General features: G+C 38.5%; 1 protein-coding gene across 1 annotated transcript in view; it reads right to left on the bottom strand.

Moving 5' to 3' along the window:
• Nucleotides 1–14,469, bottom strand: part of BANP (BTG3 associated nuclear protein) — a 1,088,809-nt gene that overhangs the window by 920,077 nt on the left and 154,263 nt on the right. The window contains exon 4 of the mRNA XM_053701244.1: nucleotides 5,805–6,004. Coding sequence (XP_053557219.1) covers nucleotides 5,805–6,004 — 200 coding nt within the window. The remainder of the gene's footprint in view (nucleotides 1–5,804; nucleotides 6,005–14,469) is intronic.

The raw sequence follows: 14,469 nt of genomic DNA, 5'->3' as shown, positions 1-14,469 counted from the left end.
TAACGAATAGCCAAGAAGTGGGGTGATAAGAAAAAAGTGCGAAAGCATAAAAAATAAGGAATTGGAATAATTGTGCTTTATACAAAAAAATCATAACCACCACAAAAAAGGGTGGGCCTCATGGACTCTTGCTAATATGAAAGAAATTAATTTATCAGGTACGTTCTTACATAAATTATGTTTTCTTTCATGTAATTAGCAAGAGTCCATGAGCTAGTGACGTATGGGATAATGACTACCCAAGATGTGGATCTTTCCACGCAAGAGTCACTAGAGAGGGAGGGATAAAATAAAGACAGCCAATTCCTGCTGAAAATAATCCACACCCAAAATAAAGTTTAATGAAAACATAAGCAGAAGATTCAAACTGAAACCACTGCCTGAAGTACTTTTCTACCAAAAACTGCTTCAGAAGAAGAAAACACATCAAAAATGGTAGAATTTAGTAAAAGTATGCAAAGAAAACCAAGTTGCTGCTTTGCAAATCTGATCAACCGAAGCTTCATTCCTAAACGCCCAGGAAGTAGAAACTGACCTAGTAGAATGAGCTGTAATCCTTCGAGGCGGAGTTTTACCCGACTCGACATAGGCATGATGAAATAAAGATTTCAACCAAGATGCCAAAGAAATGGCAGAAGCTTTCTGGCCTTTTCTAGAACCGGAAAAGATGACAAATAGACTAGAAGTCTTTCGGAAAGACTTAGTAGTTTCAACATAATAATACAAAGCTCTAACAGCATCCAAAGAATGCAATGATTTCTCCTTAGAATTCATAGGATTAGGACATAATGAAGGAACCACAATTTCTCTACTAATGTTGTTAGAATTCACAACCTTAGGTAAAAAAATTCAAAAGAAGTTTGCAGCACCGCCTTATCCTGATGAAAAATCAGAAAAGGAGACTCACAAGAAAGAGCAGATAATTCAGAGACTCTTCTGGCAGAAGAGATGGCCAAAAGAAACAAAACTTTCCAAGAAAGTAATTTAATGACCAAAGAATACATGGGTTCAAAAGGAGGAGCTTGAAGAGCCCCCAGAACCAAATTCAAACTCCAAGGAGGAGAAATTGACTTAATGACAGGTTTTATACGAACCAAAGCTTGTACAAAACAATGAATATCAGGAAGATTAGCAATCTTTCTGTGAAAAAGAACAGAAAGAGCAGAGATTTGTCCATTCAAGGAACTTGCGGACAAACCTTTATCTAAACCATCCTGAAGAAACTGTAAAATTCTCGGTATTCAAAAAGAATGCCAAGAAAAATGATGAGAAAGACACTAAGAAATATAAGTCTTCCAGACTCTATAATATATCTCTCTAGATACAGATTTACGAGCCTGTCACATAGTATCAATCACAGAGTCAGAGAAACCTCTTTGACCAAGAATCAAGCGTTCAAACTCCATACCTTAAAATTTAAGGATTTGAGATCCTGATGGAAGAAAGGACCTTGCGACAGAAAGTCTGGTCTTAACGGAAGAGTCCACAGCTGGCAAGAGGCCATCCGGACAAGATCCGCATACCAAAACCTGTGAGGCCATGCTGGAGCTACCAGCAGGACAAACGAGCATTCCTTTAGAATCTTGGAGAATACTCTTGGAAGAAGAACTAGAGGCGGAAAGATATAGGCAGGATGATACTTCCAAGGAAGTGATAATGCATCCACTGCCTCCGCCCGAGGATCCCGGGATCTGGACAGATACCAGGGAAGTTTCTTGTTTAGATGAGAAGCCATCAGATCTATTTCTGGGAGTTCCCACATTTGAACAATCTAAAGAAATACCTCTGGGTGAAGAGACCATTCGCCCGGATGCAACGTTTGGCGACTGAGATAATCCGCTTCCCAATTGTCTATACCTGGGATATGAACCGCAGAGATTAGACAGGAGCTGAATTCCGCCCAAACCAAAATTCGAGATACTTCTTTCATAGCCAGAGGACTGTGAGTCCCTCCTTGATGATTGATGTATGCCACAGTTGTGACATTGTCTATCTGAAAACAAATGAACAACTCTCTCTTCAGAAGAGGCCAAGACTGAAGAGCTCTGAAAATTGCACGGAGTTCCAAAATATTGATCGGTAATCTCACCTCCTGAGATTCCCAAACCCCTTGTGCCGTCAGAGACCCCCACACAGCTCCCCAACCTGTAAGACTTGCATCTGTTGAGATTATAGTCCAGGTCGGAAGAACAAAGAAGCCCCCTGAACTAAACGATGGTGATCTGTCCACCACGTCAGAGAGTGTCGTATAAACGGTTTAAAGATATTAATTGAGATATCTTTGTGTAATCCCTGCACCATTGGTTCAGCATGCAGAGCTGAAGAGGTCGCATGTGAAAACGAGCAAAGGAGATCGCATCCGATGCGGCAGTCCTAAGACCTAAAATTTCCATGCATAAGGCTACCAAAGGGAATGATTGTGACTGAAGGTTTTGACAAGCTGATATCAATGTTAAACTTCTCTTGTCTGACAAGGACAGCCATAGACACTGAATCTATCTGGAAACCTAAAAAAGGTTACCCTTGTCTGAGGAATCAATGAACTTTTTGGTAAATTGATCCTCCAACCATGATCTTGAAGAAACAACACAAGTCGATTCGTATGAGATTCTGCGAAAATGTGAAGACTGAGCAAGTACCAAGATATCGTCCAAATAAGGAAATACCAAAACCCTGTTCTCTGATTACAGACAGAAGGGCACCGAGAACCTTTGAAATTCTTGGAGCTGATGCTAGGCCAAACGGTAGAGCCACAAAACTGGTAATGCTTGTCTAAAAAGAGAATCTCAGAAACTAAAAGTGATCTGGATGAATCGGAATATGCAGATATGCATCCTGTAAATCTATTGTAGACATATAATGCCCTTGCTAAACAAAAGGCAGGATAGTCCTACAGTTACCATCTTGAATGTTGGTATCCTTACATAACGATTCAATATTGATAGATCCGGAACTGGTCTGAAGGAATTGACCTTCTTTGGTACAATGAAGAGATAGAATAAAACCCCAGCCCCTGTTCCAGAACTGGAACTGGCATAATTACTCCAGCCAACTCTAGATCTGAAACACATTTCAGAAATGCTGAGCCTTTGCTGGGTTTACTGGGACACGGGAAAGAAAAAAAAAATCTCTTTGCAGGAGGCCTTAACTTGAAGCCAATTCTGTACCTTTCTGAAACAATGTTCTGAAACCAGAGATTGTGAACGGAATTGATCCAAATTTCTTTGAAGAAAACGTAATCTACCCCATACCAGCTGAGCTGGAATGAGGGCCGCACCTTCATGGGTACTTAGGAGCTGGCTTTAGGATTCTATAAGGCTTGGATATATTCCAAACTGGAAATGGTTTCCAAACTGATACCGCTCCTGAGGATGAAGGATCAGGCTTTTGTTCCTTGTTGTGAGGAAAGGAACGAAAACGATTATTAGACCTAAATTTACCTTAGATTTTTTATCCTTTGGTAAAAAAGTTCCCTTCCCTCCAGTAACAGTTGAGATAATAGAATCCAACTGAGAACCGAATAATTTATTACCCTGGAAAGAAAGGGAAAGCAAAGTTGACTTAGAAGACATATCAGCATTCCAAGTTTTAAGCCATAAAGCTCTTCTAGCTAAAATAGCTAGAGACATATACCTGACATCAACTCTAATGATATCAAAAGATGGTATCACAAATAAAATTATTAGCATGTTATAGAATAATAATAATGCTATAAAATTATGATCTGTTACTTGTTGCGCTAAAGCTTCTAACCAAAAAGTTGAAGCTGCAGCAACATCCGCTAAAAATATAGCAGGAGTAGAGACAGCCCCATTAACCTTAGGGATTTTGTCCCAAAAAACTCTAATCTGTCAGATGGCACAGGATATAATTGCTTAAAACGTTTTAGAAGGAGTAAATGAATTACCCAAATTATTCCATTCCCTGGAAATTACTTCAGAAATAGCATCAGGGAGAGAAAACACTTCTGGAATAACTACAGGAGATTTAAAAACCTTATTTAAACGTTTAGATTTAGTATCAAGAGGACCAGAATCCTCTATTTCGAATGCAATTAATACTTCTTTAAGTAAAGAACGAATAAATTCCATCTTGAACAAATACAAAGATTTATCAGCATCAACCTCTGAGACAGAAACCTCTGAACCAGAAGAACCATTATCAGTATCAGAATGATGATGTTCATTTAAAAATTCATCTGAAAAAAGAGAAGTTTTAAAAGACTTTTATGTATACTAGAAGGAGAAATAACAGACATAGCCTTCTTAATGGATTTAAAAATAAAATCTCTTAAGTTATCAGGAACACTCTGAAAATTAGATGTTGACGGAACAGCAACAGGTAATGTAACAGTAATAAAGGAAATTTTATCTGCATTAATAAGTTTGTCATGACATGCAATACAAACAACAGCTGGAGAAACAGATACCAAAAGTTTATAGCAGATACACTTAGCTTGGTAGCTCCAGCACCGGGCAGCGATTTTCCTGAAGTATCTTCTGACTCAGTTGCAACATGGAACATCTTGCAATATGTAATAGAAAAAACAACATATAAAGCAAAATTGATCAAATTCCTTAAATGACAGTTTCAGGAATGGGAAAAAAATGCCAGTGAACAAGCTTCTAGCAACCAGAAGCAATAAATAATGAGACTTAAATAATGTGGAGACAAAAATGACGCCCATATTTTTTAGCGCCAAATAAGACGCCCACATTATTTGGCGCCTAAATGCTTTTGGCGCCAAAAATGACGCCACATCCGGAATGCCGACACTTTTGACGCAAAAAAACGTAAAAAAATGACGCAACTTCCGGCGACACGTATGACGCCGGAAACAGAAAAAATATTTTGCGCCAAAAAGTCCGCGCCAAGAATGACGCAATAAAATGAAGCATTTTCAGCCCCCGCGAGCCTAACAGCCCACAGGGAAAAAGTCAAATTTTTTAAGGTAAGAAAAAATGATTGATTCAAATGCATTATCCCAAATATGAAACTGACTGTCTGAAAATAAGGAATGTTGAACATCCTGAGTCAAGGCAAATAAATGTTTGAATACATATATTAAGAACTTTATAAAAAAGTGCCTAACCATAGCTTAGAGTGTCACAGAAAATAAGCTTACTTACTTACCCCAGGACACTCATCTACATGTTGTAGAAAGCCAAACCAGTACTGAAACGAAAATCAGCAGAGGTAATGGTATATATATATAAGAGTATATCGTCGATCTGAAAAGGGAGGTAAGAGATGAATCTCTACGACCGATAACAGAGAACCTATGAAATAGACCCCGTAGAAGGAGATCATTGCATTCAAATAGGCAATACTCTCCTCACATCCCTCTGACATTCACTGCACGCTGAGAGGAAAACCGGGCTCCAACCTGCTGCGGAGCGCATATCAACGTAGAATCTAGCACAAACTTACTTCACCACCTCCACAGGAGGCAAAGTTTGTAAAACTGATTTGTGGGTGTGGTGAGGGGTGTATTTATAGGCATTTTAAGGTTTGGGAAACTTTGCCCCTCCTGGTAGGAATGTATATCCCATACGTCACTAGCTCATGGACTCTTGCTAATTACATGAAAGAAAAAAGTCTTGCTAACCATATAGATTGGTTCATTTGAAATATTATAAATTATAATAAGTTAACTAATCATAACTGACTTCTACAAAAAGAACTACATATACTAAGATTTAATATTTGAATGCAATTTATAATTTTTGCCATACAATAGGTCAATACATTATAGTGTTATTTGTACAATGAAATGCATAGCCCATCTGAAGATCTAATCCTACCAGCGCACTTTGTTCCAGGACTGTGTGGCTCCAAGGGGTGAACCAGCCACCATCGGAACTTGAATAGGATTTGGCGGTTTGTTCATGATGTGGTCCAGTTTTTCTTCCAGTGACTTGCATGTGGCTTCCAGCACCTGCAATTTGGATTCTATGCTGTCTAGTCGCAAGCATATTGTTTGATTGATAGAAAACAGGAATGACTGGAAGAAAAAAATGAAACATACTTAGAAAATATTATCTATGATTTATAAAGTGTTAACAAATAGCATATAGCTAAGTAGGGCTCTTTACATACATGAGACAATTACTTCAGATAATTAACATCCTTTATTACTTAGCTACTGTGCATTGCTTTGTGTTGAAGATAACTTTACACTTTCACACTCAGTGAATTTAACTTTCATCCCAATGCTCTCTCTATGTGTTACTCAAATAGTATTATAGTCAGTTTAAAGGGACATGGTACACTAGATTTTTCTTTGTATAAATGTTTTGTAGATAATCCATTTATATAGCCCATCTGGGTGTGTTTTTGTAAAAATGTATAGTTTTGCTTATTTTTAAATAACATTGTGCTGATTTTTAGACTCCTAACCAAACCCCAAAATGTTAGATGTATACAGACTTCAGACTGTTTCTGTTTGCATTATGGGTCTTTTTATATGCAGTGGAAGGGGGAGGGGAAAATTATATTCGTATCCCCTTTTAGTGGGTGTGCCAGGCTAATCTCATCAACAGTGCTAAATTGGGAGCTTCTAAGTAAGTTTTTAAAAGGTTTTATACTGGATTTTTATATCACTATCTGTGCATATTATTCTTTATAGTAATGTCCATTGCATGCAGTTAAAGGGACACTGAACCCAAATATTTTCTTTCATGATTCAGATAGAGCATGCAATTTTAAGAAACTTTCTAATTTACTCCTATTATCAATTTGTCTTCATTCTCTTGCCATCTTTATTTGAAAAAGAAGGCATCTAAGCATATATTTTTTTGGTTCAGAACTGGACAGCACTTTTTTATTGGTGGATGAATTTATCCACCAATCAGCAAGGACAACCCAGGTTGTTCACCAAAAATGGTCCGGCATCTAAACTTACATTCTTGCATTTCAAATAAAGATACCAAGAGAATAAAGAAAATTTGATAATAGGAGTAAATTAGAAAGTTGCTTAAAATTTCATGCTCTATCTGAATCACGAAAGAAAATAAATTTGGGTTCAGTTTCCCTTTAACCCCTTGAGTGCTAATGACGGCTCTGAGCCGTCACAGAGTTTCCCACTCTGGTGCTAATGACGGCTCAGAGCCGTCACTAGTACTCTCCCAACTTGAGGGAGATCTGGGAGCTCCCACCTGCTCCTACCCCGGCGATCGGTGCTGCATAATGCCAGGCATCGCCAGTGCTTCCCGTTTTGCGTGGTGACGTCACGGGCAATAACGTTATGACGTCACCGCGCAACTTTATTTAACATTAACAATGTTAAATATAGGAGCAGGGGGCATGCTGCTTAAAAGCCTGTATCTCAGGCATCTAAGCAGCTACAGACCCACAAGACCCACCGTTGGAAAGGTAATCGCCTAACCTTTCCAACAGTGTAAGTCTTGGGGATCTGAAATAAATAAAATAAAAAGTAAAAAATATATATTTTTTAAAAATATAAAATAAAAAAACCTTAGCACCCAGGTGGGACAGTGCTTAGCACTCAAAGGGTTAAATGAAAACTGGGCATACTGCCCCTTTTACTCCTTTTATAAAGATCAACACTTTAAAAAATGTAGCTCCCAGTTATACCTAAAAATGTTTAAAAAGCGCCAGTACAGAATCATTACTTTATAACTGCTGAAATTAAAGACGATATGACCCCTTATTTACCACCATCAATTCCCTTAAAGGGAACCAAATAAAAATAAATTCTTTCATGATTCAATAAAAGCATACAATTTTAAACAACTTTCCAATTTACAACTATTGTCTAATTTACTTCATTCTCTTGATAGCCTTTGTTGAAAAGCATATCTAAATAGACTCAGTAGCTGCTGGTTGGTGGGTGCAAATAGATGACTCATGTTATTGGCTCACCCATTTGCATTGCTATTTCTTCAACAAAGGATGCCTAAAGAATGAAGCAAATTAGTTATTAGAAGTAAATTGGAATGTTGTATAAAATTGTATTCTCTATATGAATTATGAAATATTTTTTTTTGAGATTTTGAGTTTCATGTCCCTTTAAAACATCAAAATGTGGATCAATGCATGGTCATGCTATGGATTATGTAAGAGTCAGTGTCCTTGACAGAAAAAGCCATTAAGCTTGTGGTATCACACAACAATGTTACAACATTTGTAGAAGACCAACAAAGATCAGAGACAGAAGGCAAGAGAAGCAGATAACCTAAGAAAAGTGAAAATATATCAGTTACTATAAGACATGTTATGTGGTTCATTGAGTCCCTTCTAAAATATGACAATTGTGTGCACATTTTTTATCATTGTCTGAGATATAACAGGGGAGATAGCTGTTAAAGGGACACTGAACCCGAATTTTATCTTTCATGATTCAGATAGAGCATGACATTTTAATCAACTTTCTAATTTACTCCTATTATCAAATTTTCTTAATTTTCTTGGTATCTTTATTTGAAATGCAAGAATGTAAGTTTAGATGCCGGCCCATTTTTGGTGAACAACCTGGGTTGTCCTTGCTGATTGGTGGATACATTCATCCACCAATAAAAAAAAGTGCTGTCCAGAGTACTGAACCCCAAAAAAAGCTTAGATGCCTTCTTTTTCAAATAAAGATAGCAAGAGAACAAAGAAAAAAATGATAATAGGAGTAAATTAGAAAGTTGCTTAAAATTGCACGCAATGGGGCCTATCTATCAAGCTCCAAACGGAGCTTGACGGCCCGTGTTTCTGGCGAGTCTTCAGACTCACCAGAAACACAAGTTATGGAGCAGCGGTCACAAAGACCACTGCTCCATAACCCTGTCCGCCTGTTCTGAGTAGGCGGACCGGAATCGCCGCAATTCAACCAGATTGAGTATGATCGGGTTGATTGACACCTCCCTGCTGGCGGCGGCGTTGCACCAGCAACTCTTGTGAGCTGCTGGTGCAATGCTGAATATGGAGAGCGTATTGCTCTTCGCATTCAGCGATGTGTTGCGGACCTGATCCGCACTGTCGGATCAGGTCCGTAAGACATTTGTTAAATTGGCCTCTATCTGAATCGCGAAAGAAAAACATTTGGGTTCAGTGTCCCTTTAACAGAAAGTTTATTTGCTACCATATCACAAAAAATGAACTACAGCTGGGCATGATATGACATTGACACATCAAAACTACGGTTACATTCGGTAATATTAACCATATGAAACTTTATTCAACAGAAACACTATGGCCTAGATTTAGAGTTCGGCGGTAAAAGGGCTGTTAACGCTCCGCGGGTTTTTTTCTGGCCGCACCATAAATTTAACTCTGGTATCGAGAGTTCAAACAAATGCTGCGTTAGGCTCCAAAAAAGGAGCGTAGAGCATTTTTACCGCAAATGCAACTCTCGATACCAGAGTTGCTTACGGACGCGGCCGGCATCAAAAACGTGCTCGTGCACGATTCTCCCATAGGAAACAATGGGGCTGTTTGAGCTGAAAAAAAACCTAACACCTGCAAAAAAGCAGCGTTCAGCTCCTAACGCAGCCCCATTGTTTCCTATGGGGAAACACCTCCTAAGTCTGCACCTAACACCCTAACATGTACCCCGAGTCTAAACACCCCTAACCTTACACTTATTAACCCCTAATCTGCCGCCCCCGCTATCGCTGACCCCTGCATTACACTTTTAACCCCTAATCTGCCGCTCCGTAAACCGCCGCCACCTACGTTATCCCTATGTACCCCTAATCTGCTGCCCTAACATCGCCGACCCCTATGTTATATTTATTAACCCCTAATCTGCCCCCCACAACGTCGCCGACACCTACCTACACTTATTAACCCCTAATCTGCCGAGCGGACCTGAGCGCTACTATAATAAAGTTATTAACCCCTAATCCGCCTCACTAACCCTATCATAAATAGTATTAACCCCTAATCTGCCCTCCCTAACATCGCCGACACCTACCTTCAATTATTAACCCCTAATCTGCCGACCGGAGCTCACCGCTATTCTAATAAATGTATTAACCCCTAAAGCTAAGTCTAACCCTAACACTAACACCCCCCTAAGTTAAATATAATTTTTATCTAACGAAATAAATTAACTCTTATTAAATAAATAATTCCTATTTAAAGCTAAATACTTACCTGTAAAATAAATCCTAATATAGCTACAATATAAATTATAATTATATTATAGCTATTTTAGGATTAATATTTATTTTACAGGCAACTTTGTAATTATTTTAACCAGGTACAATAGCTATTAAATAGTTAAGAACTATTTAATAGTTACCTAGTTAAAATAATTACAAATTTACCTGTAAAATAAATCCTAACCTAAGTTATAATTAAACCTAACACTACCCTATCAATAAAATAATTAAATAAACTACCTACAATTACCTACAATTAACCTAACACTACACTATCAATAAATTAATTAAACACAATTGCTACAAATAAATAACATTAAATAAACTATCTAAAGTACAAAAAATAAAAAAGAACTAAGTTACAGAAAATAATAAAATATTTACAAACATAAGAAAAATATTACAACAATTTTAAACTAATTACACCTACTCTAAGCCCCCTAATAAAATAACAAAGCCCCCCAAAATAAAAAATTCCCTACCCTATTCTAAAATACAAATATTACAAGCTCTTTTACCTTACCAGCCCTGAACAGGGCCCTTTGCGGGGCATGCCCCAAGAATTTCAGCTCTTTTGCCTGTAAAAAAAAACATACTATACCCCCCCCCCAACATTACAACCCACCACCCACATACCCCTAATCTAACCCAAACCCCCCTTAAATAAACCTAACACTACCCCCCTGATGATCTTCCTACCTTGTCTTCACCATGCCAGGTTCACCGATCCGTCCTGGCTCCAAGATCTTCATCCAACCCAAGCGGGGGCTAGACATCCACTGAAGAAGTCCAGAAGAGGGTCCAAAGTCTTCCTCCTATCCGGCAAGAAGAGGACATCCGGACCGGCAAACATCTTCTCCAAGCGGCATCTTCTATCTTCTTCCATCCGATGACGACCGGCTCCATCTTGAAGACCTCCAGCGCGGATCCATCCTCTTCTTCCGACGACTAGACGACGAATGACGGTTCCTTTAAGGGACGTCATCCAAGATGGCGTCCCTCGAATTCCGATTGGCTGATAGGATTCTATCAGCCAATCGGAATTAAGGTAGGAATTTTCTGATTGGCTGATGGAATCAGCCAATCAGAATATAGTTCAATCCGATTGGCTGATCCAATCAGCCAATCAGATTGAGCTCGCATTCTATTGGCTGATCGGAACAGCCAATAGAATGCGAGCTCAATCTGATTGGCTGATTGGATCAGCCAATCGGATTGAACTATATTCTGATTGGCTGATTCCATCAGCCAATCAGAAAATTCCTACCTTAATTCCGATTGGCTGATAGAATCCTATCAGCCAATCGGAATTCGAGGGACGCCATCTTGGATGACGTCCCTTAAAGGAACCGTCATTCGTCGTCTAGTCGTCGGAAGAAGAGGATGGATCCGCGCTGGAGGTCTTCAAGATGGAGCCGGTCGTCATCGGATGGAAGAAGATAGAAGATGCCGCTTGGAGAAGATGTTTGCCGGTCCGGATGTCCTCTTCTTGCCGGATAGGAGGAAGACTTTGGACCCTCTTCTGGACTTCTTCAGTGGATGTCTAGCCCCCGCTTGGGTTGGATGAAGATCTTGGAGCCAGGACGGATCGGTGAACCTGGCATGGTGAAGACAAGGTAGGAAGATCATCAGGGGGGTAGTGTTAGGTTTATTTAAGGGGGGTTTGGGTTAGATTAGGGGTATGTGGGTGGTGGGTTGTAATGTTGGGGGGGGGGTATAGTATGTTTTTTTTTACAGGCAAAAGAGCTGAAATTCTTGGGGCATGCCCCGCAAAGGGCCCTGTTCAGGGCTGGTAAGGTAAAAGAGCTTGTAATATTTGTATTTTAGAATAGGGTAGGGAATTTTTTATTTTGGGGGGCTTTGTTATTTTATTAGGGGGCTTAGAGTAGGTGTAATTAGTTTAAAATTGTTGTAATATTTTTCTTATGTTTGTAAATATTTTATTATTTTCTGTAACTTAGTTCTTTTTTATTTTTTGTACTTTAGATAGTTTATTTAATGTTATTTATTTGTAGCAATTGTGTTTAATTAATTTATTGATAGTGTAGTGTTAGGTTAATTGTAGGTAATTGTAGGTAGTTTATTTAATTATTTTATTGATAGGGTAGTGTTAGGTTTAATTATATCTTAGGTTAGGATTTATTTTACAGGTAAATTTGTAATTATTTTAACTAGGTAACTATTAAATAGTTCTTAACTATTTAATAGCTATTGTACCTGGTTAAAATAATTACAAAGTTGCCTGTAAAATAAATATTAATCCTAAAATAGCTATAATATAATTATAATTTATATTGTAGCTATATTAGGATGTATTTTACAGGTAAGTATTTAGCTTTAAATAGGAATTATTTATTTAATAAGAGTTAATTTATTTCGTTAGATAAAAATTATATTTAACTTAGGGGGGTGTTAGTGTTAGGGTTAGACTTAGCTTTAGGGGTTAATACATTTATTAGAATAGCGGTGAGCTCCGGTCGGCAGATTAGGGGTTAATAATTGAAGGTAGGTGTCGGCGATGTTAGGGAGGGCAGATTAGGGGTTAATACTATTTATGATAGGGTTAGTGAGGCGGATTAGGAGTTAATAACTTTATTATAGTAGCGCTCAGGTCCGCTCGGCAGATTAGGGGTTAATAAGTGTAGGTAGGTGTCGGCGACGTTGTGGGGGGCAGATTAGGGGTTAATAAATATAACATAGGGGTCGGCGATGTTAGGGGTAGCAGATTAGGGGTACATAGGGATAACGTAGGTGGCGGCGATTTGCGGTCGGAAGATTAGGGGTTAATTATTTTAAGTAGCTTGCGGCGACGTTGTGGGGGGCAAGTTAGGGGTTAATAGATATAATACAGGGGTCGGCGGTGTTAGGGGCAGCAGATTAGGGGTACATAAGTATAACGTAGGTGGCGGTCGGCAGATTAGGGGTTAAAAATTTTAATCGAGTGGCGGCGATGTGGGGGGACCTCGGTTTAGGGGTACATAGGTAGTTTATGGGTGTTAGTGTACTTTAGGGTACAGTAGTTAAGAGCTTTATAAACCGGCGTTAGCCAGAAAGCTCTTAACTCCTGCTATTTTCAGGCGGCTGGAATCTTGTCGTTAGAGCTCTAACGCTCACTGCAGAAACGACTCTAAATACCAGCGTTAGAAAGATCCCATTGAAAAGATAGGCTACGCAAATGGCGTAGGGGGATCTGCGGTATGGAAAAGTCGCGGCTGCAAAGTGAGCGTTAGACCCTTTAATCACTGACTCCAAATACCAGCGGGCGCCCAAAACCAGCGTTAGGAGCCTCTAACGCTGGTTTTGACGGCTACCGCCGAACTCTAAATCTAGGCCTATGAATGCATCTTTTGACTGACAGGGCATCTGAAAATCAGATATCAAGTTTGAAGACCCTATAAATAATGCATTAAGTTCACAAAACAAAATATTTGCTGTCACTAAAAGTTAAAGGAGGATTTTTTTTTAAAAGCACTTAAAAGGTTAAAAATGTTTTGCATTAAAATGAGCAATCTGAAAAATTAAAAACTAATTTATAAACAACGTAAGTAAGTTATTTGAAAAGCTGCCATGAGGATCTTGAATTTCAGATCAGCCGCTTCTTTGTTTAATTAGATTTGACTAGATTTCAGACTGGAGGGGCTGGAAATAGAGCGTGGAAGACAAACTACAATCTATGAAATATAAGAAGGAAAGCACCATCATGGAAGGAACGTGCTTAAAGTGATTAAAATAAGGGTTTTCAAACTTCAGATTATATTTATATATAAATAATGTTTCATGTACAATATATGCTCTTGAAATTAGAAAACAATAATTATATACAAAGTGTTTTCTTTTGCTCTAATTGGGGTTTTACCCTCCTAGCTAAAATTACTCTATTCAAAAAGCCAGTGTGCAAGGGAATCATTACTACTGCAAACATATATTTTTATTAGGTGGCCATGCAACGAAGTTGCAGGACAACCTATTGTTATTGTCAGGATTATAATTATTTTTATTATTATTATTCCGCCACTTTTTCTATTGCCCATAACTTTTGAACTGCTAAAGCAAAGGTCTTGAAATCAGGTATGCTGGTACAGCCTATTGCTCTGCTACATCTCATGCAATATTAAACTCATAGGTCATAAGGTTACGCAGCCATATTGCTTTTTGCGATAAATTTCGAGAAACGCATAATAATCTTTATCTCTGGAACTGCTAATGTTACAACTTTAAAACTTGCTGTGCTCAGTGCTGCTATGAACTAGATTTGCCATTGCTCAACAGAAGTGCCTTGGTCACATGATGTAGCCGCCATCTTGCATTTTGCGAAAATCTTTAAACATCTTCTTCTCTTAAACCGCTTAGTGCAATA

This window comes from Bombina bombina, chromosome 1 (assembly GCF_027579735.1).
Source record: "Bombina bombina isolate aBomBom1 chromosome 1, aBomBom1.pri, whole genome shotgun sequence".
In the NCBI taxonomy this organism is placed as follows: Eukaryota; Metazoa; Chordata; class Amphibia; order Anura; family Bombinatoridae; genus Bombina; species Bombina bombina.
The sequence above is the reverse complement of the archived record's forward strand: the minus strand, read 5'-3'. Positions and strand labels throughout refer to the sequence as shown.